The 27,004-nt window shown below is 35.6% G+C and overlaps 1 protein-coding gene and 1 pseudogene across 1 annotated transcript in view; both read right to left on the reverse strand.

Moving 5' to 3' along the window:
• LOC116463107 (androglobin) overlaps window positions 1-27,004 on the reverse strand; it is a 183,641-nt gene that overhangs the window by 148,107 nt on the left and 8,530 nt on the right. Inside the window, exons 2-4 of the mRNA XM_032146070.2 lie at window positions 18,734-18,896; window positions 9,435-9,527; window positions 192-263 (exon numbers count right to left, since the gene is read on the reverse strand). Coding sequence (XP_032001961.1) covers window positions 192-263; window positions 9,435-9,527; window positions 18,734-18,896 — 328 coding nt within the window. The remainder of the gene's footprint in view (window positions 1-191; window positions 264-9,434; window positions 9,528-18,733; window positions 18,897-27,004) is intronic.
• On the reverse strand, window positions 14,443-14,566 carry LOC116463114 (U6 spliceosomal RNA; annotated as a pseudogene).

Raw genomic sequence — 27,004 nt, forward strand, 5'->3', positions numbered from 1 at the left:
ATTATGTATATATTATATATATAATATTATGTATATATTATATATATACAATATTATGTATATATTATATATATATAATACCAAAACTTAAAGGTGAGCAAGGGAGAGTTGAAATTGACTGTCTGGGAATGGTTTAAGCAGTACTGGAAGGCATTTCATAATGAGACTTTAGTTTATATTTCTGTACATACCTCACTGCAGAGTAAATGTTCATTTGCTGAAAATAAGTCAAACGTGATTTCATTTTTCACAACTACTGGAGTCTGAAAAAAATATATATGTATATATTACTTCATAAGAAAAATAATAAAGTAATTTAATGAAACAGTTTTAATCCATTTATGCCTGAGTTTGCAATTTTTTGAATTTTTGCAATCAGACCTTGGCAATGACCTTGAGCAGTAGGATATAAATAACTCCCACATGCTTAGCGTTCCAATAATGGAACACTAGGCATAAATCGATTGGTGCTGGAAATAGGTCACCCTGATTTCAGTTCTCACAACCAGAGAAATAAGAAATAAACACATTATTCCTTAACATAATTCTTAGAGCTATGGGTGATAGAATTTAATGTCAATAAGATACAGTATTTTACTATAGTAATAAAATACATATATATGCAGGTAAATTTTTATTTTTATTTTTTAACTTTCAAGTTCAAGGGTACATGTGCAGGTTTGTTACATAGGTAAACTTACGTCATGGGGGTTTGTTGTACAGATTATTTCATCACCCAGGTATTAAGCCTAGTACCCATCAGTTATTTTTCCTGATCCTCTCCCTCCTCCAACCCTCCATGCTCCAATAGGCTCCAGTGTGTGTTGTTCTCTTCTATGTGTCCATGTATTCTCATCATTGAGCTCCCACTTATAAGTGAGAACATGTGATATTTGGTTTTCCATTCCTTATGCAGATAAACTTAGCATGAATAGACACACAAACTGAGAGATTAAAAAGTACTTTAAAACAGTGGCCCCCAATGTTTTTGGCACCAGGGACCTGTCGAGTGGAAGACAATATTTCCACGAACCAAGGAGTCGGGAGTGGTTGGGGATGATTCAAGCACATTACTTTTATTGTGCACTTAATTCTACTGTTATTCCATTGTAATATGTAATGAAATAATTATACAACTCACCATAATGTAGCATCAGTGGTTGTTTTCCTGCAAATAGATGGTCCCATCTTGGGGTGACTGGAGACAGTGACAGATCATTAAGCATTAGATTCTCATAAGGAGCATGCAACCTAGATTCCTCATATGCACACGCAGTTCACAGTAAGTTTCACACTGTTATGAGAATCTAATGCTGCTGCTCTGACAGGAGGCAGAGCTCAGGTGATAATGCAAGTGATGTGGAGTGGCTATGAGTACAGATGAAGCTTTGCTTGTTCGCCCGCCGCTCACCTCCTGCTGTGTGGCCCGGTTCCTAACAGGCCACAGATTGGTACTGGTCCATGGACCAGGGTTGGGGACCACGGCTTTAAAATCTAAATCAACCACTAAAGCTAAAACTGAAAACTTAGTTAACATCTGATAGCAGGGAAAATATCTTCATCTTGGATGACTAATACTAGCCATGATAGCTTTTCTCCCATTTAATGATTATTGTCTATTTTGTTAGTGTTAAATTTTTGTTTGAGATTGTGATAGCTTTTTAAAATCTTGTTCAAGTTAACATCCTGTTAGATTAAAAAATTATTTTAATGGTCATTATTTAATTAGTACACATCTAAATCAGGTACCAATAAATAATAATAAAATAAAACTAATAGGGAAATATGAATTGTAACTTTTAAAAAATGAGCTATAATTCATATCAAGTATATATATTTAACATACCAAATTAACGTGAAAATGGTTTTGATTAGAGAATCAGGTTTTTAGGGAAGGTAACACCATCAATTACTTTCACTTATCTATATACAAGTAGCATCTTGAAAAGTTAATAAAAAAATGTTAGAGAAAAATTTACCTAAAACTACCTTAAAGGCTTGAATTGACTCTGCAGATCATCAATTATAAACATAGTTTCTTCTGGCTTGACTGACTGTGATGGAACGCTTCTAAAATGCCCCTATACTTCAGTGATTACCAAAGTTGATAAGCTATACATTAATAAGTATTAGATACCTAAAGTTTGAAGTATTAGTCTTGATAGCCTCCTGCTGACAAGTGAAGAGTAGAAATTAAGTTTGTAAAAGATAACAAATATTAAGGCAGAGGTCTCTACAATGGCATTTTCACACTTCTACTGCCTATACCTGTACCTGGGGCAGGATAAATCTTCAGACATTATAACCTATTCAACACATTCAATGCTCAAGGGTCTGGGCCACTCATTTCTAGTTCTCAGAAATAAACAGGTCTGGTAAGTTACTCTGTGATCAGAACTTGTTAACCTTTTTGGTTGGAAGGGCTCATGTTTATTCTGCTATCCTAAATTCAGGATTTTAAGGTATTTTATAACAGTGTAATCGAGTAGCTTAGCTTCTAAATGCATTTTGAGACTTTTTGTTCCTTTCTTGCTGTTAGCCATAAAATATACTGTAAAACTTAGTTTCCCTCCTTTCCCACCAGGCATCTCAATGCAGTGCTCACTTATCTAATTATGTGTTTGCTTAAAAATCCCAGGGGCTACTTTTGAAATAAACCAAGCATAGAGACCCAGCTGCAGAATTCTCCTGCTTAAGTGGAGTTATGAACGATTAGTCTACCATTATCAGGCCAAAGTCAAGATGCTATCAATGATATCAACCAGAGCTGCGGATGGGCAAATATTCAAGATAGCCATTGGAGGAGATTTGCAGACCTGCATCCTCCTGAACCACTGGTACCTGTTTCGCCTACCACGTTTTCCTTCTTAAACTCCCTCAATAATTAGCCCCCAAAGCAAAAATTGTCTTTTAAGGGCATAAGCCTGGCCATTCCCCAACTTCTAGCATTTGAATAAAGTTACTTTCCTTTCACCACATCTTGTTTCTCGTGTTCTGGCCTCTGGGCAGTGAGCGGCCAAATTTGAGTCACTTACGAATTTGGTGCCCTTTGTGAGAAACTGTGTGTTTCAAGTGACTCAGCCTGTATGCCTGGTTTCCAATGAGTGGAGCAATTGCCTGCAGCAGTGTGCCAGGGATTATTTGTTAATGCTACCAGGCAGGGCAGGGGCCACTTGCAAATGCCAGCAGCTCATGGCTAGTTGTCCCCATACCTGGGACCAGCAGCTACCAAGATTGCCTTTGTCTCAGGAAATTTCCCTTCCCTCCCTTTCATGGCATCAGCTCTTGCTATCATTCTCTGTCGGTGTGAGGAAGGCAACATCTGGGAAGTCAACCGGCTGCAAGAACTGGCTAAGTCAACTGGAATGCACCTGAAAATCCTCTGTTGCTGCCATCTGGTTTCTCTAGCTGTCTAGACCTAGTATAGGTCATCTGTGCTGCTGTGTTGGCCTCTGTGACATCTGGACTTAATGCAGGACAATTAAACTGTGGTGCTGTCAGCATTTGAGACAAGGTCTCAGGACGTTTCTCCAGTAACCCCTTTCAGGGATTAGTTTGGAGCGCTCCGTCTGCGTCAGATCCGTTCGCGTTTGTGTCTGTTTAGTCTTGCCCCTACCTCTGAGGGTGCTTTGAAATGGTCTCAATTGCACCAGCCAAGACCAGGTCCATCTGATTGTCAGAAGGCAGCAAAACAGGCTTCTCCTCTCCTCACTAGGAGAGAAACTATTTCCAAAATCCTCGCCCCTGACTTTTTTTTTTTTTTTTTGGTGGGAGGGACTCAGGAGTATTTATTGTATCTGTGTCAAGCTTTGTGCAGGAAAAAAAACAAACAAACAAACAAAAACGTGAATTATTTTCTAGTCTACCTGGGATTCCAGTTACATATCGTGGCTTGTTTGTGTGAAAATTTTAAAACTGATGGGCAAATTACAATAAAAAAAAATCAGAGCTCAAATACTTAACCTGCAACTATAGAGTTAAGGAGAGTCTTCTAAAGCTATTTCTCTTTTCTTTTCTGCCTGTTTTGAATCTGCTGTTATTAAGCTACTGGTGTGGAGATAAAACTTATGATTTCAAGGTTATTCGGACATTTTATTTTTCTTATACAGTTCATCCAGTTTCGGCTAAAATGTAAACATTGGAAACTCATTTAAAACCGAAGACAAAAGGATAAAACATGTTTTTAAAAATGAAAACGGCTTTACCCAAAATTTTGGTCCACAGCTATTATAGGATTATCTATCGGGGCAAACAAAGTTCAGCCACGTGGACAGGTCCCAACCTTCTCAAAAATAACATGGATCCAGCTATCTTTTATAGGGTAGTGAGTTTTTGATGCTGTCTCATGGCTAGAGTTCTTAGATAAAAATTATTGGATCTTTGTGTGTGTGTATATATATAATACATATACATGTTTAGATATGTTTATGTATATGTGCATGTATTATGCTATTTATTGTGTCTAACATACTACCAAACTGGCTTATGAGTAAATGAGTATTCATAAAATAAGTCCAAATTCTTTTCAAGTTCATATGAATCTTTGGCAAATAAAACTTGTTTTAAAATTATTAGTACAATAAAGCCAGGCATGGTGGCTCACACCTGTAATTCCAATACTATGGGAGGCGAAGGTGGGCAGATTGCTTGAACCTAGGAACTAAGAGACCAGCCAGGAAAACATGGCAAAATTCTGTCTCTACAAAAAATAGAAAAATTAGCTGGGCATGATGGTGTCTGTCTATGGTCCCAGCAACTTGGGAGGCTAAGGTGGAAGGACCACCTGAGCCCAGGAGATTGAGGCTGCCATGAGCAGTGATCATGCCACTGAACTCCAGCCTGGGCAACAGTGAGACCCCGTCTCAAAAAAAAATTAGTAAAATAAAAATAAAAATGTCTTCAGAATCATCAGCATACATTTTTGTCTAGATAAGTCTTATGTTTGCCTTTGCTAGTTATTTTAAGGTGTCAGAGTTTGGCACAAATATTGTGAGACTATCAACCCAGCCAAAAACAAAACAATCTTTGTGTGACTTTTTTTTAAACAAATAAGACTAACTTAATATTGTTGTTTCAATAAAAATGGCTAAATCTTCTGAGTTATCAGCAAAATGCCCATGTATTTCACTTAAGATTCTTATTTAGGTGAATACCCAATGTTCACAGACTTGATAAATGGTTAGCAAAAAAAAAACAAAAAACAAAAAACAAAACAAAACAAAACAACTTTAAATAATGACTACCTTTGTTTAATATCTCAGTTTTCAAAAGTAATCTATTATACACTGTTAAAAATAAAAAATTGAGTACATAAAAATGAGATAAATGCTTATAGGAAGACTTTTTGTGTAATTTAAAATCTTAAAATTATTTTGGATGCTCATTGGATATCTGGGTCATTTCCAACTAAAAATGGGTTTAATATAAAAATATGTGTTTCTAAAATTTGTAAAATGGTTTCATTTATAAAATGCTAACATCTGATAAACAGTTAAGGATTTCTTGCTACTTAGGTTTTCATGAAAATTTAACATTACTAAAAATATAAATTTTAGTTAATATATAATTCTATAAATTGTGTTCTTATTTAAAATAATTTTATATAATTTAGGGGTTATTTAAAAGTTTTTTATTTAAAAGGTGGCTTATATGGTTTGGCTCTGTGTCCCCACCCAAATCTAATGTTGAATTGTAATTCCAAATGTTGGGGGAGCAGTCCATTGGAAGGTGACTGGATCATGGGAGCAGTTTCTTCCTTGCTATTCTCATGATTGTGAGTGAGTTCTCATGAGATTTGATGGTATAAAAGTATATGCACTTCTCCCTTTACTCTCCCTCTCTCCTGTCACCATGTGAAGAAGTGCTTGCTTCCCCTTTACCTTCTGCCATGATTGTAAGTTTCCTGAGGCCTCCCCAGCCATGCCTCCTGTACAGCCTGTGGAACTGTGAGTCAATTAAACCACTTTTCTCCATAAATTACCCAGTCTCAGGTATGTCTTTATAGTAGTGTGAGAATGGACTAATACAGTGACTGAACACAGTGGCCAATGTTTGTAATCCTAGCACTTTGGGAGACCAAGGCAGGAGGATCACTTGAGTGCACGAGTTCAAGACCAGCCTGGGCAACATAGTGAGATCCTATCTCTAAAAATAAAATAAAGTAAAAAAAGTAAATAAAAGAGAGATTTATATAAATATGAAAGTATATTTTTGGTTAAAAAAGGTTATAAAAATAATAATTTTGTGTAAAGAACTTAGATGGTAAATGTTTGGCCTAAAATAAAATGACTTATTATTTAAAAAAGAAGACCACATAAAACAAGAAAGTCCAAACATGTCATATATGGTCTGCGTAAGTTGTGACAATGTTCATAAACGGAAATTTATTTTTAAAAACTTTGTATGTGATAAAGTTGACTATATATATTTTTAAATTATTTTCTAGAGTCTTTCTAAAATTGGACCGTATGTTAAAGAAAGGTTTTCTTAAGGTACTTATTTTCTTTCAATAAAATTACTATAAGTTTTTATTTAAATTCTATTATTTGTTTCTTTTAAAAACTTATCAGAATCATATTCAAAAATTCAACTTTGTTGTGTTTTGCTGCTTTCAACTCTTTCTCCCCTTCAGAAAGACTAAGATGATAACTTTCTCCTTCAGCTTTTTCATTAGATCCTGTAATTTTTTCATCTGGTTCTAGTTGTTGTTGTGGCCTGATGCTAAAATGTTTTATCTTAAAAATAAAATTAAAGTAATAAAGTATAAAATAAAGGCAATGTTTTCCCACACTATAACTTGATTCTCTGCTCTTGGCTTTTTAAATATGTCTAAATTTTTCAATGAAATCAGAAAACCTCCCATGCAGTTACTAAAAAGTATGTATTCCCCTACTATACTCATAACCTTGAACATACTCTTCCTGTGTCAGATTCAATTCAGGTACTTTTTTTCATCACTTTTGACTTCTAGGTTATCTAAATGGGCTTTCTGTAAGGAAAATCAGTCACACTAGAAAAGATTTCTCTTTGCTTTTTGGGTAACTCGCTTTAAAATAAACAAGATTTTATATTTTATTGAGATAATTCCTATATTATTATTATTAGGTTTTTGATTGCTTAAAACCCTGAGACTAAAAAGAGTTAAGGTTTTTACATCCATGTAACCTTATATATTGTCTTTAAAGTCTTTTAACTATCAGACCCAGGAATCTGTTTTTTTTTTTTGTTTGTTTTTTTTTTTTTTTGAGACAGGGTCTCACTCTGTCACCCAGACTGGAGTGCAGTGGTGCAATCTTGACTCACTGAAAATTCTACCTCCCAGGTTCAAGTGATTCACATGCCTCAGCCTCCTGGGTAGCTGGGATTACAGGCATGCATTACAATGCCTGAATAATTTTTGTATTTTTAGTGGAGATAGAATTTTGCCACGTTGGCCAGGCTGGTCTCAAACTCCTGGCCTTAAATGATCCACCTGCCTCAGCCTCTCAAAGTGCTGGGATTACAGGCATGAGCCACCATAGTCAGCCTGTGATTCCATTTTGATCAAATATTTTGAGCCATTTAACATCTTTGACAAATGTCATCAGAATTTAAATTCTTATAAATTCAGCCTCTGATTTGTTGCTGAAACTTATCAGAATTATAAAAATTAATCACTACAAGGTTGTAAAATATTTTTTACAACTTCCAGTCAGGTCATGGACTCTAGTATCACTACCTTCACCCCACTGAAAGGTTTCTTATCAGATGCTATTAACTAATCCTTCTACTGTTAAGTTACAGAGTCTTGACTCCTGGGCACACAGATGCCTAAACAGCTGATAGCTCAACACATAAAACTTACAGACAGATCAGTTTTGTAACCTTGCTTTTTGACTTTAGTTTTGGGCTCTTATATTACTTAAGAGGGCTTTAATATTTAATAACCACCTGCCTACCTCTATTCCTATCTTGCCTAAAGTGGTTAATTGGCTGTAAGTCTTTTGACTCTAAGTCCCTTGGCTATAGGGGTGTTACCAAGGAACATGATGGCCTGGCACAGGTAGCCACACCAGCCTGACATTAATATGAGCCAAAATAAAACCTTGACCATTGATACTGCCTCTGGCATATCTTGCCCAAAAAGGAAAGGGGGAATATATACTAAAAAAGTAACATCCTAAGGCCACCCCAAATTACTGGGCAGACCCACCTCCTTGACCAAGGGAACCTCAGGGAAAAAACTTTTCTACTTATCCAAATTTACAACATCATCATCTTGTGGAATTCATACCCTTTATTTGTATGAGATGTAAACCATGTACTTATATTGAGCAGAGACTGAATATTGTTAGTAACACGTTAATATTAAGTACATTCTATTAATATCACCAAATTCATATTCTTCATGTCAATGTTATCTAATACTATAAGTAACTTAAAAGCATGGCTCATATATATTCTATTTATTTTATTTCAAATATCTTATAAGTAGGCATTCAAAAACTACTCTGGCAGATAGGATATTATTTTTGTATCTTATTTAATCTTTGAATTTAGATTCATCTGATTTACTCAACTAGTAAGAGTACTTGAAACATATGGTGGATATATTATATTTTCTTGAATTAGTAGCAGTTCTAATGAGGGTAAAACTTTTAGGAATAAAGTACATTTCATATAGATACATAGCTTTAATGGATTCCACAAATGTACAGAACAATCAGCTTTATTACAACAATTTGACTACTTCTAAATAATTTAGCCCACTGGTTTCCTATGCATTAGGTGAAAATAATAGCAGATTCAAGGAAGAAAAAATGCATTAGTCGTAATTAAACCCTTGGAAAATCTAAATGTATTCAAACTAACATATAGCTGTTATGAAGATAGACCAGTGTGTCTAAACATTTAATTTCTATAAGTGCTATTTAAAAATGAAAGTTTATTGAGTGATATTCCAGTCAATATGATTCACGTAGTTGGGCATGAGATCCAGAAATAAAAGTGTTCTCTGGAAAATGCTTCAAGAATCCCTGAAATAGAGGTATCTATGTGCAAAACTCTTGGGCTGGAAAATTAATGCTAATAAACGCCAGAGAAAACAGACTTCCATGCTATGAATGTTCATGCAAAGAAGCAGAAAGAAGTGTGTCAATTAGAAATTAAGGAATAACTTCATACAACATTTTAAGTTATAAGTTAACATTTTGGAGGGAAGAAGAAAAATCAAGGTTCTAAACAAAAATTCAATAATCTCTTATACACCAGTACAAGAAACATTAAACTATATTAATAAACATTTAGTTTTGATTAGTTGCCAAAAAGCAATTACTTTTTTACTGAATACCAAAAGAGAAAATTACCCTAAATCATTACAAAAAATGCAAATTTTTATCAGTAGGATAATACATCCACATAGTAAGTATTTTATTTAATAGAAAAAACTTTCTTACCCGACTAAATAAAATATCTTGTGGACGTTTCCAGGAATAAATTTTCAAGGATGGTGGTAACTCAATCTTTCCTTCGGGGTCCTCAAAAAAATGCTATATAAAAATAAATTGAGTTTTTTCTCCATATTCTTTTATTAAAATAAAAAAACAACAATTTTAATAAAAAAGAAATAAGTGCATAGATTTGGTCAATCAATAAGCCTTTACAAAGCAGTCTGTGTCCTTGTTGTAAGAGCTAATTCATGGAGTATTTAAAGAATACTGAATTTAACAATACTGTATATAATTAACATATACTCATTGATTACATGTAATATGCTCATTGATTGTTGAGTAACATTTTGATTGTATAGGAGGTAGCCTAAACAAGCATGAGATGCTGTGGAAAGTATATTAGATATGGCAGGAAAGCAATTTATGATGGGCCAGATATGGCCACATTCTCCATTGAAAAAATTTTTTTTTACCTGAATGGAGAAGATTTAAAAATATTTATTTAATTTTCAACTGTTAGAATCATAAACAAGATTATATGTAAATAAAACTTGGATGTTTGACCTGATTTTCATTTATTTATTTTTAAAATTAATTTCTTTCCTTTAAGATAATTATAGATTCATATACAACTGTATGAAATAATACAATAGGTTCTTATATGCCATTTACCGAATTTCTCCAATTGTAGCATCTTGTGAAACTGTAATACAGTATCACAACCAGGATACTGGCATTGACAGTCAAGATAGAGAACAGTTTTATTACCACAAGTACCATTCCTATGCTTTTTCATAGCCATACCTATGCTTCCACTCCCCATCCCATACTCCATCCCTAACACCTGGCAACAACTTCTCTGATCTCTATTTCTATAATTTTGTCATTCTGTACTGAATGTCTATATAACATTCAGTAATGTTATATAGATGAAATCCCACCATTTGTAGTATAATTGTAAGGAAGTATGAAATCTTTTGGATTGGCTTTTCTTCTGCCAGTATAATTCTCTGGAGATTTATCCAAGTTGTTTCAGGTATCAATAGTTTTTTCTTGTTTATTGCTGTGTAGTATTTCATGTAAAGACATTTGTTTGTTCATCAATTGTTTATCGAAGAACATCTGGGATGTTTCCAGGGTTGGGCTATTACCAATAAAGCTGCTGTGAACATCTGTACAACATAAATTTCCATTCATCTGGGATAAATGCCCAAGAATGCAATTAATTCATTAATTTTTGAACTCTTATTATGGGTCAATTAGTGAGCTCTGGAGAAAGAATAATATCCAAATGTGTTCTCTCAAATGCTAGCAATCTAGTAAGTTAGAAATTCTTCAGGTAAGTACTATGTAAGAGTTCTAAGAATTTAAAAGGTCCTTACAAAAAAAAACACATTAAAATTGTCAGGTTATAAATGAAATGCCTGAGGAATATAAACTATCTGTATAGGAAAAAGAGCGACTAAGTTTCACCTGAGTTAATAAGGACAGGAAGAAATAAGTACTGTTTTCTGATTTTCATAGTAATCACGTTTTTACCCTAAGGCTGGTGTGGCCTGAGAAACAGGTTATATTTGAGGGCATTGTGTATAGTTTGAACATTATAAGTATATATGTTTATCTGGAAGATGTAGTTTACTGTCACCTTTAAGATACTGGAAAAATTTGAATGAAGACAAAGTGTACGTCAACATCCAGTCAAGATTCTCAAAAAGCGAGTCATCGAAAAATTGATTGAATTTCCAGGAGCTGTTGCTACACTTCTGGGGTTTCCTCACATCATTTTCCCCTCCTTTATTGCAAATATTTAGTTGTTTTAAAGTCCTATATCTAACAATGCCAAAATCTAAGATGTTCATGGATCAATTTCTATTGGTTTTCAGTCGCTTGATTCTGTTTCTTTTCATGTCTGGTAATTTAAAAAAAAAACCCTTTAATTTTATAATTGAGGGTGAATGAGAAGGTTTGTTACACAGGTAAACTCATGTCACAGGGGTTTGTAGTACAGATTATTTCATCACCCAGGTATTAAGCCCAGTACCCAATAGTTATCTTTTCTGCTCCTCTCTTTCTTCCTAGCCTCCCTAATCAAGTAGATCCCAGTGTCTGTTGTTTCCTTCTTTGTGTTCATAAGTTCTTATGATTTAGCTCCCACTTAGAAGTGAGAACGTGTGGTATTTGGTTTTTTGTTCCTGCATTAGTTTGCTAAAGATAATAGCCTCCAGCTCCATCCATGTTCCCGCAAAAGACATGATCTTGTTCTTTTTTATGGTTTCATAGTATATACCTACCACATGGTATATATGTATCCATGGTGTATATGTACCACATTTTCTTTATTCATTCTGTCATTGATGGGTATTCAGGTTGCTTCCATGTTTTTGCTATTGTGAATAGTGCTGCAATGAACACTCACATGCATGAGTCTCTGGTAGAATGATTTATGTTCCCCTGGGTATATAGCCAGTAATAGGATTGCTGGGTCAAATAGTGGTTCTAGTTATACCTCTTTGAGGAACTGACATAGTGCTTTCCACAATGGTTGAACTAATTTACACTCCCACCAACAGTGTATAAGCATTCCTTTTTCTCTGCAACCTCACCAGCATCTGTTCTTTTTTGGCTTTTTAATAATACCCATTCTGATAGGTGTGAAATGGTATTTCTAATAATAAGTAATATTGAGCTTTTTTTTCATATGCTTGTTGGCTGCACGTATGAATTCTTTTGAGAAGTTCATGTCTATTCATGTCATTTGCCCACTTTTAAATGTGGTTGTTTGTTTTTCTCTTGTAAATGTGTTTAAGTTCCTTATAAATACTGGATATTAGACCTTGGTCAGATGTACAGTTTGCAAATAGTTTCTCTCATTCTGTGATTTGTCTGTTTACTCTGTTGATAGTTTCTTTTGCTGTGCAGAAGCTCTTAAGTTTAATTAGATCCACTTGTCAATTTTTGCTTTTGTTGCAATTGCTTTTGGTGGCTTCGTCATGAAATCTTTGCCCATTTCTATGTCCAGGATGGTATTGCCTAGGTTGTTTTTCAGGGTTTTTATAGTTTTGGGTTTTACATTTAAGTCTTTATTCCATCTTGAGTTGATTTTTGTGTATGGTGTAAGAACAGGGTCTAGCTTCAATCTTCTGCATATGGCTAGTCAGCTATCTTAGCACCATTTATTGAATGGGGAGTCTTTTCCTCATTGCTTGTTTTTGTCAGTTTTGTCAAAGATCAGATGACCATAGATGTGTGGCCTTACTTATGGGCTCTCTACTCTGCCTCATTCGTCTGTGTGCCTGTTTTCGTATCAGTACCATGCTGCTTTGGTTACTATAGCCTTGTATAATAGTATAGTTTGAAGTCAGGTCGCGCAATTCCTCCAGGTTTTTTTTTTTTTTTTTTTTTTTTTCGTAGGATTGCCTTGGCTATTCAGGTTCTTTTTTGGCTCCACATGAACTTTAAAATAGTTTTTTCTAGTTCTGTGAAGAATGTCATTGGTAGTTTGATAAGAATAGCATTGAATCTGCAAATTGCTTTGGGCAGTATAGCCTTTTCAATGATACTGATTCTTACTATCTATGAGCATGGAATGTTTTCCCAGGTGAGCAGTTTTGTAGTTCTCCTTGTATAGATGTTTCACCTCCCTGGTTAGCTGAATTCCTAGGTATTTTCTTCCTTTTGTGGCAATTGTGAATGGATTGCCTTTCTGATTTGGCTCTCATTTTGGCTATTGTTGGTGTATAGGAATACTAGTGGTTTTTATACATTGAATTTGTATCCTGCAACTTTGCTGAAGTTGTTTATCAGCTGCAGGAGCTTTTTGGACAAGGCTATGGGGTTTTCTAGATATAGAATTATGTCGTCTTCACACAGAGATAGTTTGACTTCTTCTCTTCCTATTTGGATGTGATTTATTTCTTTCTCTAGCCTGATTGCTCTGGCTAGGACTTCCAATACTATGTTAAATAGAAGTGGTGAGAGAGGGCATCCTTGTCTTATGGTGGTTTTCAAAGGAGAATGCTTCTGGCTTTTGCCCATTCAATAATGTTGGCTGTGAGTTTATCATAGATGGTTCTTATTATTTTGAGGTATGATCCTTCAATACCTAGTTTATTAAGAGGTTTTTACATGAAGCAGTGTCAAATTTTATCAAAAGCCTTTTCTGCATTTATATAGATATCCATGTGGTTTTTGTCTTTAGTTTTATGTGATGAATCACATTTATTGATTTGCATATGTTGAGCCAACCTTGCATCCTGGGGATGAAGCCTACTTGATCATGTTGGATTAGCTTTTTGATGTGCTGCTGGATTCGATTTGCAAGTATCTTGTTGAGGAATTTTGCATTGATGTTCATCAAGAATATTGGGCTGAAGTTTTCATTTTTTGTTGTGTCTCTGCCAAATTTTGTTATCAAGATGTTGCTGGCTTCATAGAATCACTTGGGGAGGAGTCCCTCCTTCTCAATTTTTTAGAAGAGTTTCAGTAGAAATGGTACCAGCTAGTCTTTCTACATCTGGTAGAATTCAGCTGTTAATCCATCAGGTCCCGGGCTTTTGTTTGGTTGGTAGGCCCTTTATTACTGATTCCATTTCAGAGCTTGTTATTGGTCTGTTCAGGAAAACAGTTTCTTCCTGGCTCAGTCTTAGGAAGGTGTATGTGTCCAGGAATTTACCCATCTCTTCTAGGTTTTGTAGTGTGCATAGAGGAGTTTGTAGTAGTTTCTGATAGCTGTTTTTATTTCTGTGGGGTCAGTAGTAACATTCCCTTCATCATTTCTAATTGTGTTTATTTGGATCTTCTTTCTTTTCTTCATTATTAGTCTAGCTAGTGGCCTATTTTATTAATTTTTTCAAAAAAACAACTCCTGGATTTGTTGATCTTTGAAATTGTTTTTCATGTGTCAATTTCCTTCAGTTCAGCTCTAATTTTCATTATTTCTTGTCTTCTGCTAGCATTGGGATTAATCTGTTCTAGTTTCTCTAATTATTTCAATTGTGAAGTTAGATTTTTAATTAAAAATATGTACCTCTTCACGAATTTGTGTGCCATGCTTGTGCAGGAGGCATGCTTGTGCAGGGGCCGTGCTAATCTTTTCTGTATCATTCCAATTTTAGTATATGCACTGCTGAAGTGAGCACTGTATACTGATTTTGCATCCTGAAAGTTTGCTGCAGTTGTTTACCATCTGAAAAAGCTTTTGGTCTGAGACTATGGGGTTTTCTAGATATAAAATCATGTCATGGGCAAACAGGGATAGTTTGACTTCCTCTCTTCCTATTTGGGTGCCCTTTATTCCTTTTTCTTACCCGATTTCTCTGGATGACTTCCAATAGTGTGTTGAATAAGAGCGGTGAGAGAGGGCACCTTTGTCATGTGCCAGTTTTCAAGAGGAATGCTTCCAGCTCTTGCCATTCAGTATAATGTTCGCTGTGGGTTTTTCATAGATGGCTCTTTTTATTTTGAGGTATGTTCCTTCATACCTAGTTTGTTGAGAGTTTTTAACCATTTCCCATTTGCACCCAAGAATACTCACCAGCAGTGCTTGCAGTTGCAGTGTTTATCCCAAGATAAAACACGTTTGGTATAAGAAATTCTTTCGCCACCTCTAAATATCAAAGTACTGAATTCCTACATCCTGTTCAAGAAGGACAATCCAGAGCACATGATTACCCATGTAAACCTCAGATTCCCGTTGATTAAAAAAATGCTGGAAAAGCATCACAAGCCAGGGCAGCAACATCTTCAAGGTCACCCTCTTCTGGTGATGCCGCACCTCTTCACCTGTCTGGAAATCATTTTGCCCAAAAGCCTATTACCAATATCAGGGAAATGAAATGAAATCCAAGTAGTCACTGCAAAGTTTGAGGCTTGCACAACAGCAAGGATGGCAAGACCATCTGGAGAGAAATGCATTTTTTTTTTTTTTTTTTTGCAGAAGGTGATGCTGCACTTTGTGTTGTGCTGTGCTTTGAAATTCATCACATGATGAAAATTATTAAACTGATCATCATATACATTTCTGTTACATTAAGATTAGAGACAAGTTCTGTTGTTCTGTTTAGAAATAACTCTAAGAACAGCTTTTTTAAATTATACTTTAAGTTTTAGGGTACATGTGCACAACGTGCAGGTTAGTTACATATGTATACATGTGTCTTGTTGGTGTGCTGCACCCAGTAACTCAGCATTTAACATTAAGTATATCTCCAAACGCTATCCCTCTCCCTCCCCCTTCCCCCCACCCCACAACAGGCCCCGGTATGTGATGTTCCCCTTCCTGTGTCCATGTGTTCTCATTGTTCAATTCCCACCTACGAGTGAGAACACGCAGTGTTTGCTTTTTTGTCCTTGCGACAGTTTGCTGAGAATGATGGTTTCCACCTTCATCCATGTCCCTACAAAGGACGTGAACTCATCATTTTTTATGGCTGCATAGTATTCCATGGGGGTATCTGTGCCACATTTTCTTAATCCAGTCTATCATTGTTGGACATTTGGGTTGGTTCCAAGTCTTTGCTGTAAGAACAGCTTTTTATGTTTTATTTTCACATTGAAAATCAGTCAGATTTGCATCAGCCTCAAAGAGTATGTTTATGTAAAATTAAATGAATGCTGGAAGTGAGCTGCACTTTTTTGCAAATGGGGAAAAGGTTAAGGGGTATTGAATTTTATCAAAAGTCGTTTCTGCATCTATTGAGATAATCATGTGGTTTTTGTCTTTAGTTGTGTTTATGTGATAAATCACATTTATTGTGAATCAACCTTGCATCCTGGGAGTGAAGCCTACTTGATCATAGTGGATTAGCTTTTTGATGTGCTGCTGGATTTGGTTGGCAAGTATTTTGATGAGGATTTTTGAATCGATGTTCATCAATGATAGTGGCCTGAAGTTTTTTGTTGTTGTTGTGACTCTGTCATGCTTTGTTATCAGGATGATGATGTTCTCATGGAATGAGTTGGGGAGGAGTGTCTCCTTCTCAATTTTTTGGAATAGTTTCAGTAAGAATGGTAGAAGCTTGTCTTTGTACATCTGGTAGAATTCACGTGCTTAATAATTTTTAATGAATAATACACACTGAGTATAAAAATATGGGCTCTAGATAATGATGTGTTATTCCAGAGAGGAGAATTTATTTCCTTTTGGCAGGCAGAGTACAAGATGTACCTGACTCAGTCAACACTGGGTTTCAGGATTTGGTAGGGCTGGTGTAACTTTGGTTTTCCCTTACTTTATACAGAATGCTATAACTGGTCTGGTGCACTGTCTAAAAAAGCTGGAGTGTTTATTGGGGTCCCTTTAGCTTGATGTTCCTAAATTTCTCTCCAAAGTACCATTAAATCGTTTTTTATTTTGCCTTCAAGCTGCTGCTGTTTACTCATTTGCTCCATAGCTTATCTTTCATACATAGTTTAGGAGTTGAGTATATATCTTAAAATAAAATTATATGCAAAATTTTGAGATTGTTTCTCTGCCATTAGCCCTGGGGTTTTGGTTCGAGTTTGGATTGCTTTAGCAGCCCTAGGCAATATCCTTTGTCTCTCCAGCTCAAGAAACTGATACAGGTCCCAGGACACTACTTTGTGCTTGATCCCTAATCTTCATGCCTTGAATTAATAAATGTACTTGAGAGAGGAAAAAATAAATAAACAAAGAACAAGGTGAATGTGGAACTGATCTTGTTGTGATTCCCTTTCCCCAGGATTTGGGCCTCCCTCATTAAGAAGTTAAGGGTAATCTTTCCACATTATTTTTCTCATCTGTGTCCCTTATAATAACCTTACAGTACTGCATAATATATTCACAATTTGATTCACCCATCACATCCTTTAGTTCTCATCATTTAGCTAAAGAAGTGAGACCTTTCTCTGAACTTAGAGGGAAGGGTGAATTCATCTGAGGCTGATTTCCTGATGACTAGCCTCATATCTAGGGAAGTGGCCTTCTGCAAAACTCCCAGGATACTTGTTATAGTTGGATGCTTAAGGAAATTAATCTTAATAAAATATGGATGCTGCAAATCAGGGCTAAGAGCTACCATGCAGCCATTTCATGCAGATGCAATCACAAGGCTTGGACACTGTCTACCACTCACTCCAGTGAAGAAGCTACTACTTCAAGAGCCATGGATGAGATTGTGACAGACTGGAAGTGGAAAGTAAGGTTCTATCCTAGGTTTTACCACACCCACACACACCCATGCCCACACATACCCACACACACCCACACACACACTCACACACACTCTCTCTCTCTCCCCATAAGTTTTGAATCACTGAAAAAAATACATAGAATATGCCAATTTTCATTTGAACCCAGAGAATTCAAAGCCCTCTGCATCTAGAAGTTCCATAATCATTTTAGATGTGGTGCAAAGAATTTGCTCCCTTACATGTTGCTAATTTGGAAATTGTTTAGGTGCTAACAGAGTCAGCAATACCTTTATTGAGTACCTTTTGTTAACAAATTGACCAATATGAATCATGCAATTTGTGATACAATATTTTGTGAACAAAACGTACATGCTAAGATTTACTATTTCAGAATGCTTTATGTAAAGTTCAACTAAACCCTTCTGGCACTTATGTTTATGTCTTGAAAATTATATTGTTTTCTATAAATATTTTTAAATGAATTGTTGCACCCAATAAATAGGTCATATTTTAAATGAAAGTCAGACCCATAGCCTCAACGTCAAAGTCTTTAGAAATAAACATTTTTAAATAGGCAAAATAACATAAAGTAATATAATTGGAAAACGCAGAAATTCTACATTTTAGCGCCAATATCAGGGACATGCCATGTTTATGTGACAAAAAGTAAACGAAGAGCAGTGAGGATCTTTATTCACATATCTTGAGGAGATACGAGGAGGAATCCAGTTTTCATCTCACAGTTAACATTTCTTTTAAAAAATTATCTTTCCTGTTATCTCCCGGTCACAGCTTCCGAGTCCACTGTGGATTTTCATTTTCTTAACTACTCTTTATAAATGCCTGTTTCCAAACTCTGTCCAAGGTTGACTGGCTAACCTGCCCTATCTCTTAATTTTTCCTTTATTTCATTATGATTCTTTGGTAATATCTCTTTCTTCCAATTTACCCAAATATGATTCACCAAAGATCAGGACTAAGGCTTGGAAAGACAAAGTGGGAGTGTTGGGAGGTGGGGCCGATACGCAAATAAAAAATTTCCCTTTTGAATGCAGATTATGGAGAAGAATGAATACCTATTTATGTTTACAAATCTCATTCCATTATAAAATTAAAAACCAAAATGAAACCTAGTCACATTCACATCTACTTACAAATACAGGGCTTTTTCCTGTTTTCTCCTTTTCTTTTGCACCTTTGCCTGCATCCCACTTTTCTGAATTTATGTCAGCTTCACTCCACTCTGGCCAGATTGGGAATTTCCCCTTCTTTTGTTCAATCGAACCAGATTGTACATTACTGCCAAAAGGATAGAAACTAGACAGAGACAGAGAGTGGGTGGGTTAGGTTTAATTAAAATCTCTGAGATCAAATATTGGATTAACTGCATAACATAAATTTGTCTTCTCAGCTGAGTCATACTAACTACATTTTTAATACAATCATACTTGTAGCTAGGCAGCTTCTACATATTAAGTTTCTAAAGACTAAAATAAACCCAAAGAGTTTATTTCATAAGCTAAAGTGGAGCCTTAGTCCCTACTTACTGATGTAAGAATTTTAAAAAAAGATATGCAGTATTATCAAATATCATGAACACAAACAACATATAGTTGATAAATAGCTGTATTCTCAGACTGATATATAGAATCCCATCTATATATCTATCAGTCTACATACATTTTTTCAAAAATTAAATCATTTTGCATATACTTTGTGTAAACTGCTTTTTACCACTTCATCAGCATATTGTTAATATTTCTCAAGTTCTAAATATTTATCTAAATACTAATTTAAGGATTGTATAAGATCCTCTTGTACAAATATACCTTATTTCGTTTAACTAAGCTTCTATATTTGGAAATTTTGGGGGGGGGGTCGATTTTTAAAATTTTAAAATTTTTCACTTTCATAAACAAGACTATGGTGGTTGTTCTTATTGCAAAATCTTTGTGTACATTCACATTATTTTGTTACGATAGATTTTAATGAGGAGCCTTCCTATACCAAAGTGTACGCATATTTAAGGTTTGTGATAGATTTTGACTATTTTTCTACTGAAAAGTTGGGCTTGTTTCCTACTTTAAATATATGTGTATTACAATTCCCATATTGCTAAACCTTGAATGCTACTTTTTGTTCATTTTCATGATTTTTAAAGTGTAAAATAGGTATATTATTTAATGTTCAAGTTTTTAACGACTTGTGAGGCTAAAACCCTGCCTATAGACAGTGGGTGGGATACGCAGTTAAAAAAAAAAAAAACAGACTAAAATCTCTATACAGCTTATATCCTAGTGGGTTCTAGATACAAATTAAATATCATAAATTAAGTAAAATATACAGTGTACAGTAACACACTGCTTATCAACAAGAATAGATTCTAAGATATCCATTGTTAGGCAATTTTGTTGTTCTTCAAACAACAGAGTGTGCTTACACAAACCTAGTAAGCACACTACACAACTGGTATAGCCTGCAACACAGCTAGGCTAGATGTTACAGTCTATTGCTCCTAGGCTATAAACATGTACAGCTGTTACTGTCCTGAATATTGCAGGCAACTGTAACACAATGGTAAGCACCTGTGTATCCAAACACATCTAAACATAGAAAAATACAGTAAAAACACGGTATAAAAGTTAAAACAGAATGGTACACCTGTATAGCATACTTACCATGAGTGGAGCTTGCAGGAAGTTGCTTTTAATGAGTCAGTGATTTGAGAGTGACTGTGAAGGCCTGGGAGATTACTGTACACTACTGAAGACCTTATAAATATTGTACACTTAGGCTACATTAAATTTGTAAAAACAATTTCTTTCTTCAATAATAAATTAGCCTTAGTTTACTAGATGACCACTCTCATATATGAGGCTCATCAGTGGCCAAAGTGTTGTTATGAGGTATGTGATTGTATTCAAACAGGAAACTCCTAAAGGGAAATATAACACAGTACAGGGGAACTGATGAGTTAAGGTACTCAGTTTTTAAAACAATGGTTAAGGAAAATGTCTATAGTAAGGCAATATTTAAATAATAAAAGAAAGTGAGGGATCAAGCTATGTGACTATCCATCAAAGAATGCTCCAGATACAGGAAGGAAGAGTATTCCAGGTGCAGAGGACATCCTGACTTAGTTTAAGAATAATACGGAGGTCAGTGTGCCTTAAGCTGTGTGAGTGGGAGGAAAAGCAATGGAAGTTGATTGATCTAAGGCGGGGGGAGGGTCTTTATTCTGAGTGAGATAAGAAGCCAAAGGAGGGTTCTGAGCAGGGGTCTAAAATGGTATTATTAGAATTTGATGATCATTCTTGCTGCTATGTTGAAAAAGACCAGAGGAAGAAGGGAGACAATGTAAAATGCTTTGAATTAAGAGGAGAGAACTGATGGGGGTTTGGACTGGCTTGGTGACTGAAGAGAAGGCAAGAAATAGATTCTGCATATACTTTAAGATAGAGAAAGCAGATAGAGTTGATATTTCCTTATCAACAGAACACCGTGGTATGAAGAAAAATTGAGGCAGGGGGCATAAAGCAGCAGTGCACTGATAAATAAGATTGTGCTTTAGATGCCAAAAATACAGCCTTGAGGATACTAAGTAGGTAATTAGATGTCAGATTCTGAAGTTTGGGAGAAAAAATTGGACAACAACTGAAACTCTGAGAGTCATCAGCATCTAGGTGGTATTTAAAGTCTTAAGACTGGATGAAATCGTCAAGAAAATAACTACTTAAGGAAGGGGCACACCCAGGGATGCTAGCAGCTGGTATAGATTGAGCAAGAACAATTCTAAATGGACCCTGACCACAATGCTGGGTCAGTGTCTTCAAAGCCTCCAACTAAGCCAGACATTTATTCTGTATTTTATGTAGCAGGAACAAAGATTTAAAGTCCTCAGGGAAAGTCAGGGACCTAGGGCAAAAGGCAGAAATGTCTGGAACTCAAGAGTTATTGGTAATTTTTAAGACTACTTACCGAGAAATATAAAAATATTTCAATACTCTAGTAATCAACAGAGCTGTATTTCTGCCCTGGTACTCTATATGTAAGGGTCAGAGAGATTAGGAGGAAATAACTGTGAACACTAAGAAAAGAAAGCAGTCACTGAATGTGGCAGACAGAATAACCACCAACCCCTACTTCAAATACATACCCATCTTAGTCCCTGGAAGCTGTGGATTTGTTACCCTCCATGGAAAACGGAAGCTTGTAGATGTGATTAAGTACCTTGAGATGGAGAGATTATCCTGGATTATCTGGGGATCCCAGAGTAACCTCAAGAGTGCTCAAAAGTGGAAGAAGGAGTCGGATGAGGTTAGAGGGAAAAGTGACTACTGAAGAAAGCAAAAAGGGAAAATTGCTGGGTTTGGAAGACAGAGAAAAGAGGCCACAAGCAGAGGAAAGTGGTCAAGTTCCAGAAGCTGGAAAGGCAAGGAAGTGGATTTTCTCCTAGAGCCTACAGAAAGGAAGGCAGCCCTGCTGAAACCTTGTTGGTAGCTCAGTGAGACCCATTTTGGACTTGTGACCTCGAGAATTCCAAATGAATTTGTCAATGAATGTATGTGGTTTGAAGCCATTAAGTTTGTGATATTTTATTCTAGCAGCCATAAGAAACTAATACACTGAGGTAGGAAAAACACAGTGGAAGGAGATAACTTGGAAACCAAGTGAAGTATTTTTTTTTTTTTTAATGAGGACATGAGCAGGAGACCTAAATGCAGCTAACAGATCAAGCATGATAAAGTGAAAACAAGTAAATGTTGAATTTAGCAACAAGGAAACATCTCTCAAATATCACTTCCTGGAGGTGAGGGCTGGAGGAGGACTTTCCTGAACACCCTATTATAGCAAGGCACTTCTCTGCATCATTTCATATTGCTTCATTTTTATACTACTCAATACTCTCACTAATCCTTTATTTATGTGCTCACTGTGTGCCTCCACAGGTAGGATTTTGTAAACTCCACCGTGGTAGGAACATTGGATTTTTTGTTCATTTCCTCCGTCTCCAGTAACTGGGATGGTACCTGGACAAAGTAATAAATTGATCTCTCTATCATCTATTTATATGAAATGAAACAATGAATGCCTATAATTTACATTTCTGATAATATCTAATTGAATCTCTGTCAAATTTTTATTTGTAGGTAGAGATTGACCAGAGGCCTACCGATCCTGTTTCCATTTCTTTTGCAGTTTGGCTAGCACTACGTTATGTTGTATTCCAGCTTTGGGTTCATAAACATTCTGTGAGATACTTCTCCCTCTCTTCCTGCTCAATGTCTGTCTGAGTCCTATAAGGACACCTTACAAAATGGTTATAACACAAAATGAAAGGAGTCAGGAACTCTTATTCAGCACATGCAAAGCCAACACTACATACCTGGTCACACTCTGGTATGAATGAGAAATATTCTTTGTAGTGTTAAGTCACTGAGATTTGGTTTTTTGATACTATAGCATTGGCTCAAATAAAGAGTGCAATTATACTCTTAGGATTTGGATTTCCTCTTTCATATCTTTAATCAGAAGCACTTGTATGCTATATTACAGATTATTCTTCTATTGTCTTAAATTTTCAACTTTTGATTCTCTTGTTTGTTATGACTTTTGCCAATATCTTGTATATTCTTTAATTATGACCTTATCCTTATCAGGGTTTTCTTCTCCTCCAATCCTCTTCCTCCAAGGTAATCTTGTGTTGAGAAGATGTTCTTTCAATATAACATTGAGTTTTCTTCTGTCAGAAATCCCAAATGAATAAGCCATCCAGGAACCCACAGATAATGTAAAAGCAAGTCACAAATGCATGCAAGTCTCAGGGAAAAGTTAGCTTTCTTATAATCTTTCTGTGCTTAGGTGGATTTTCTCATTCATCTCTTTAAAGAGAATTAAACTCTTGGAAAGCCATATTTTCATCTAAGGTTGGAATACTTCCTTTCCTCCTTTGGGCACAAGACCATGTCCTGTATATATTAAAACAAAAGATTCCAATTTTTTAAGACTGATAAGGACTTCCCTCAGAGCCATAGCACTCTGATCATCAATTTTTCTCTTCACTTCTGGATCCTGAAGATCCTTATTCTTTTTTTGTTTGTTTGTTTGTTTTTTAAGAAGCAGGGTCTCACTATGTTGCCCAGGCTGGCCTCTAAGTCCTGAGCACAAATGATGCTCCTACCTCAGCCTCCCAAGTAGCAGGGAGTGTCAACATGCCTGGCTTTTATTCTTTATATACATATTTATAAGAATTTGTATTCTCTTCTTTTTTTATGGCCTTACTATTTTGTCAGGCTGGCCTCTAACTCCCGGGCACAAATGATCCTTCCACCTTGGCCTCCCAAGTAGATAGGACTACAAGCATGTGCAATCCTGCCCAGCTTTCTTTCTTTCTTTTATTTTTATTTTTATTTTTTGATGGAGTTTCACTCTTGTGGCCCAGGCTGGAGTGCAATGGCGTGATCTCAGCTCACTGCAACCTCCGCCTCCTGGGTTCAAGTGATTCTCCTGCTTCAGCCTCCTGAGTATCTGGGACTACAAGCACCTGCCACCATGCCCAGCTAATTTTTGTATTTTTAGTACAGGTGGAGTTTCATCATGTTGGCCAGGCTGGTCTCGAATTCCTGACCTCAGATAATCCACCTGCCTCGGCCTCCCAAAGTGCTGGGATTATAGGCACGAGCCACAGCGCCTAGCCAGCTTTTTTCTTTATACACACATTTATAGGTATTGTTATTCTTTTAAAATATTAATCTAATATCATCCTAGAAAAGAAAGTCTGAAAATTTATACATTGTTAAAGAGGGTTCCTAAGTAGCATGTAAGAAGGTATTATAAAGGAGTAAGGATGACTAGAATAGTTTTCAGGGAAAAATGAAGCTTTTTTCATAGTATTAATGGAAAAATCAAGGCATAAATTAGCATATTACAACATCTCTGTTTTATAGAGTATTGATACAAGCCTACAGATAAAAATAAATTGGTGATTTTGTCCATCAAAACCAGCATAAAATTACTTCATTCAGGAAGCTAAAAATCTGAAAATCTATTTATTTAAAGGAAGATATCATTTCGTAAATATAAGGGCTTTACTAAGATTATGTTTTGCTTCTTCACTGTCAGGTGTAAGTAAATCTTCCAGCTCCCTCCTTGAAGCTATTAAGCTTTATCTCTAATTGGCCTACTTTCCTTGTAACGCATCAAATATGTGTCCATCTACATTGAAGATGACTTAAAAAGACTCTCATTAGAGGTGTCTCGTACTAGCCCAATAGATCACCTACAGTGTTATACACACAACATAAACAAAGCTGAAATGCAGCTCAAGGTGAAGTATACTGTGGACTTCAAATGACCATGTAAACTCTTGCTTTTGAAACTCTCAGCACCGTTGCCTTTGAAGTCCACTGGCAGAATACACCCACTGCTCTAGCATAGTTGAGATCTTTTAAGTATTCAAAGTGCATTATTCTGATCTCATTAATTCTGAGAATAAGATGATTTTTCAATATTTAAATATTTCAATATTTAAACTCACTGTATGTGGAAGGGCCTTTAACCTTATACTTTCATAATATATTATTTTTGAACGTTTTAATACAATTTGCAATTTTAATGAATTAAATAATTTACTAGTATCTGGGCATATTGCTATGTAAATAAATTAACTGTGTGAGTAACTCTGATTTTCCAGTTATTTCAGGTTTGAATTTTCTTAAATTTGGTAACATTTATTTTCCCATATTGCCAGTTCCTAAATCTTTCTGAATTTTTTAGGAATGCAAACATGTAGACAGATAATTTCAATATGAAATGGTGTGTGCAGAGATGGATGCTTTCCCAGGTGATAAAGAAGGGGGCATTGTGCCCAGTGTGAGGCAATTCAGAGAAACTTCTTACAGAAAATAGCATCTGACATGCCTCGAAGGATAACTACAAATTTTCCAAGTTAAAAAAGGAAGAAAGGGCATCACTAAGAGAAAAGAACAGCATACAAGACGGTGCAGAGGCAAGAAACAGCCGAATAGGTGCAGAGTTCTATAAGCTGTTCACTACTATGCAAGCTTATAGTATAACGCAGGGAAGAGGAAACAAGGTTAAAGAAAAACAAAAGGTAGGCAGGAAGCTCCTCACTGAGGGCCTTGCTGAGGAGTTTGAACTTTGTTTTCTAGTCAGTGTTGACTTTGCTCGTTATATAGAGATAAACATTTTATTCTTAGATATATATTATTTAATATTTATGGTGTTTCCAAATGTAAAGCTTGAGGAACACTGAAGTTGAAATACATCTTAAAAATGAGCACAATAATGATAATAATTTAAAAAATTTAAGGTCATTTTCATCAGATCTGAAAGTTGCACCCTTCTAATGAAAATTCTTATATGGAGATGTTTCTAATAAAGAAAAAATAATTTTAAAAAATATAATATACAATGCCAATTATATTCAATTTGAGATTCCATATTTAATAAAAAACTTCTATCCAAACGTGTGATATATTATTTGTGAATACATGCTTGTAAATACGACTTTAAAATCTATCATCTTAATATTTAAAAACAAATATAAAATTTAAACAATAAGCCTGAGGAATATCCCTTCCATCTTAGTTAGAGTCACAAGGACTGGATTTTTGTCACCTAAGACAACCCAAAATCTGGACAAAATACAGGAAATTGATTTTAAAGACATGGTCACGAAATGATGCAAGTCATTGGTCCCTGAAAGATGAGAAACAAATGATGTGAGCCCTTTAACGACCACAACATATGGCCTTGAGAGAGTTTTCAGATTGCAAGGTAGCACAGGCAAATCCCAGCATATTTCTTGCATACAGAAGGAGATGAGTGTTTGGGGGACAGCAAGGTAGACTTTCAAGGACAGGATCCTAAAAAAGAGAGTTTCACAGATAAAACTCCTGAGATCTTAATAGAGTCACCTATGAATATTTAGCAAAGTACTTGTTAGCACATGTGCATGAGGAAGCTACACAAAGCCAGGGGAAAAAAGTAGCTGAGAGAATCTGAGGACTCACGCTGAACCAGAACTAGTATTACTGTGCCCAGCCCCATACGATACTGGGAAAAGTATCTTGCTTCACCTAGAGAGGCAGAAGTATCTTGCCTCACTCAGAGAATGATTGGCCCTACATTAAACATGGCTCTGGTTCCACGTAACAAATCTTAAAAGCAAGATATGAAAGAATCAGACTGTTTCTAAGCAACTAAACGTACCCTAGCACAAAACTCAAGAATATTTATAAGGCTACAAAAATATCCAGCATCCAATAAGATAAAATCATAATGTCTGTCATAAAATAAAAAATTACCAGGCATAAAAAAATAAGAACATATGACTAATGGAGAGAAACGACGACAACAAAAACGATTGACTTAAACACATAACTGACACAGGTGTTAGAATT

The sequence above is a fragment of the Hylobates moloch genome, unplaced genomic scaffold, assembly GCF_009828535.3.
Source record: "Hylobates moloch isolate HMO894 unplaced genomic scaffold, HMol_V3 SCAFFOLD_27, whole genome shotgun sequence".
NCBI lineage: Eukaryota > Metazoa > Chordata > Mammalia > Primates > Hylobatidae > Hylobates > Hylobates moloch.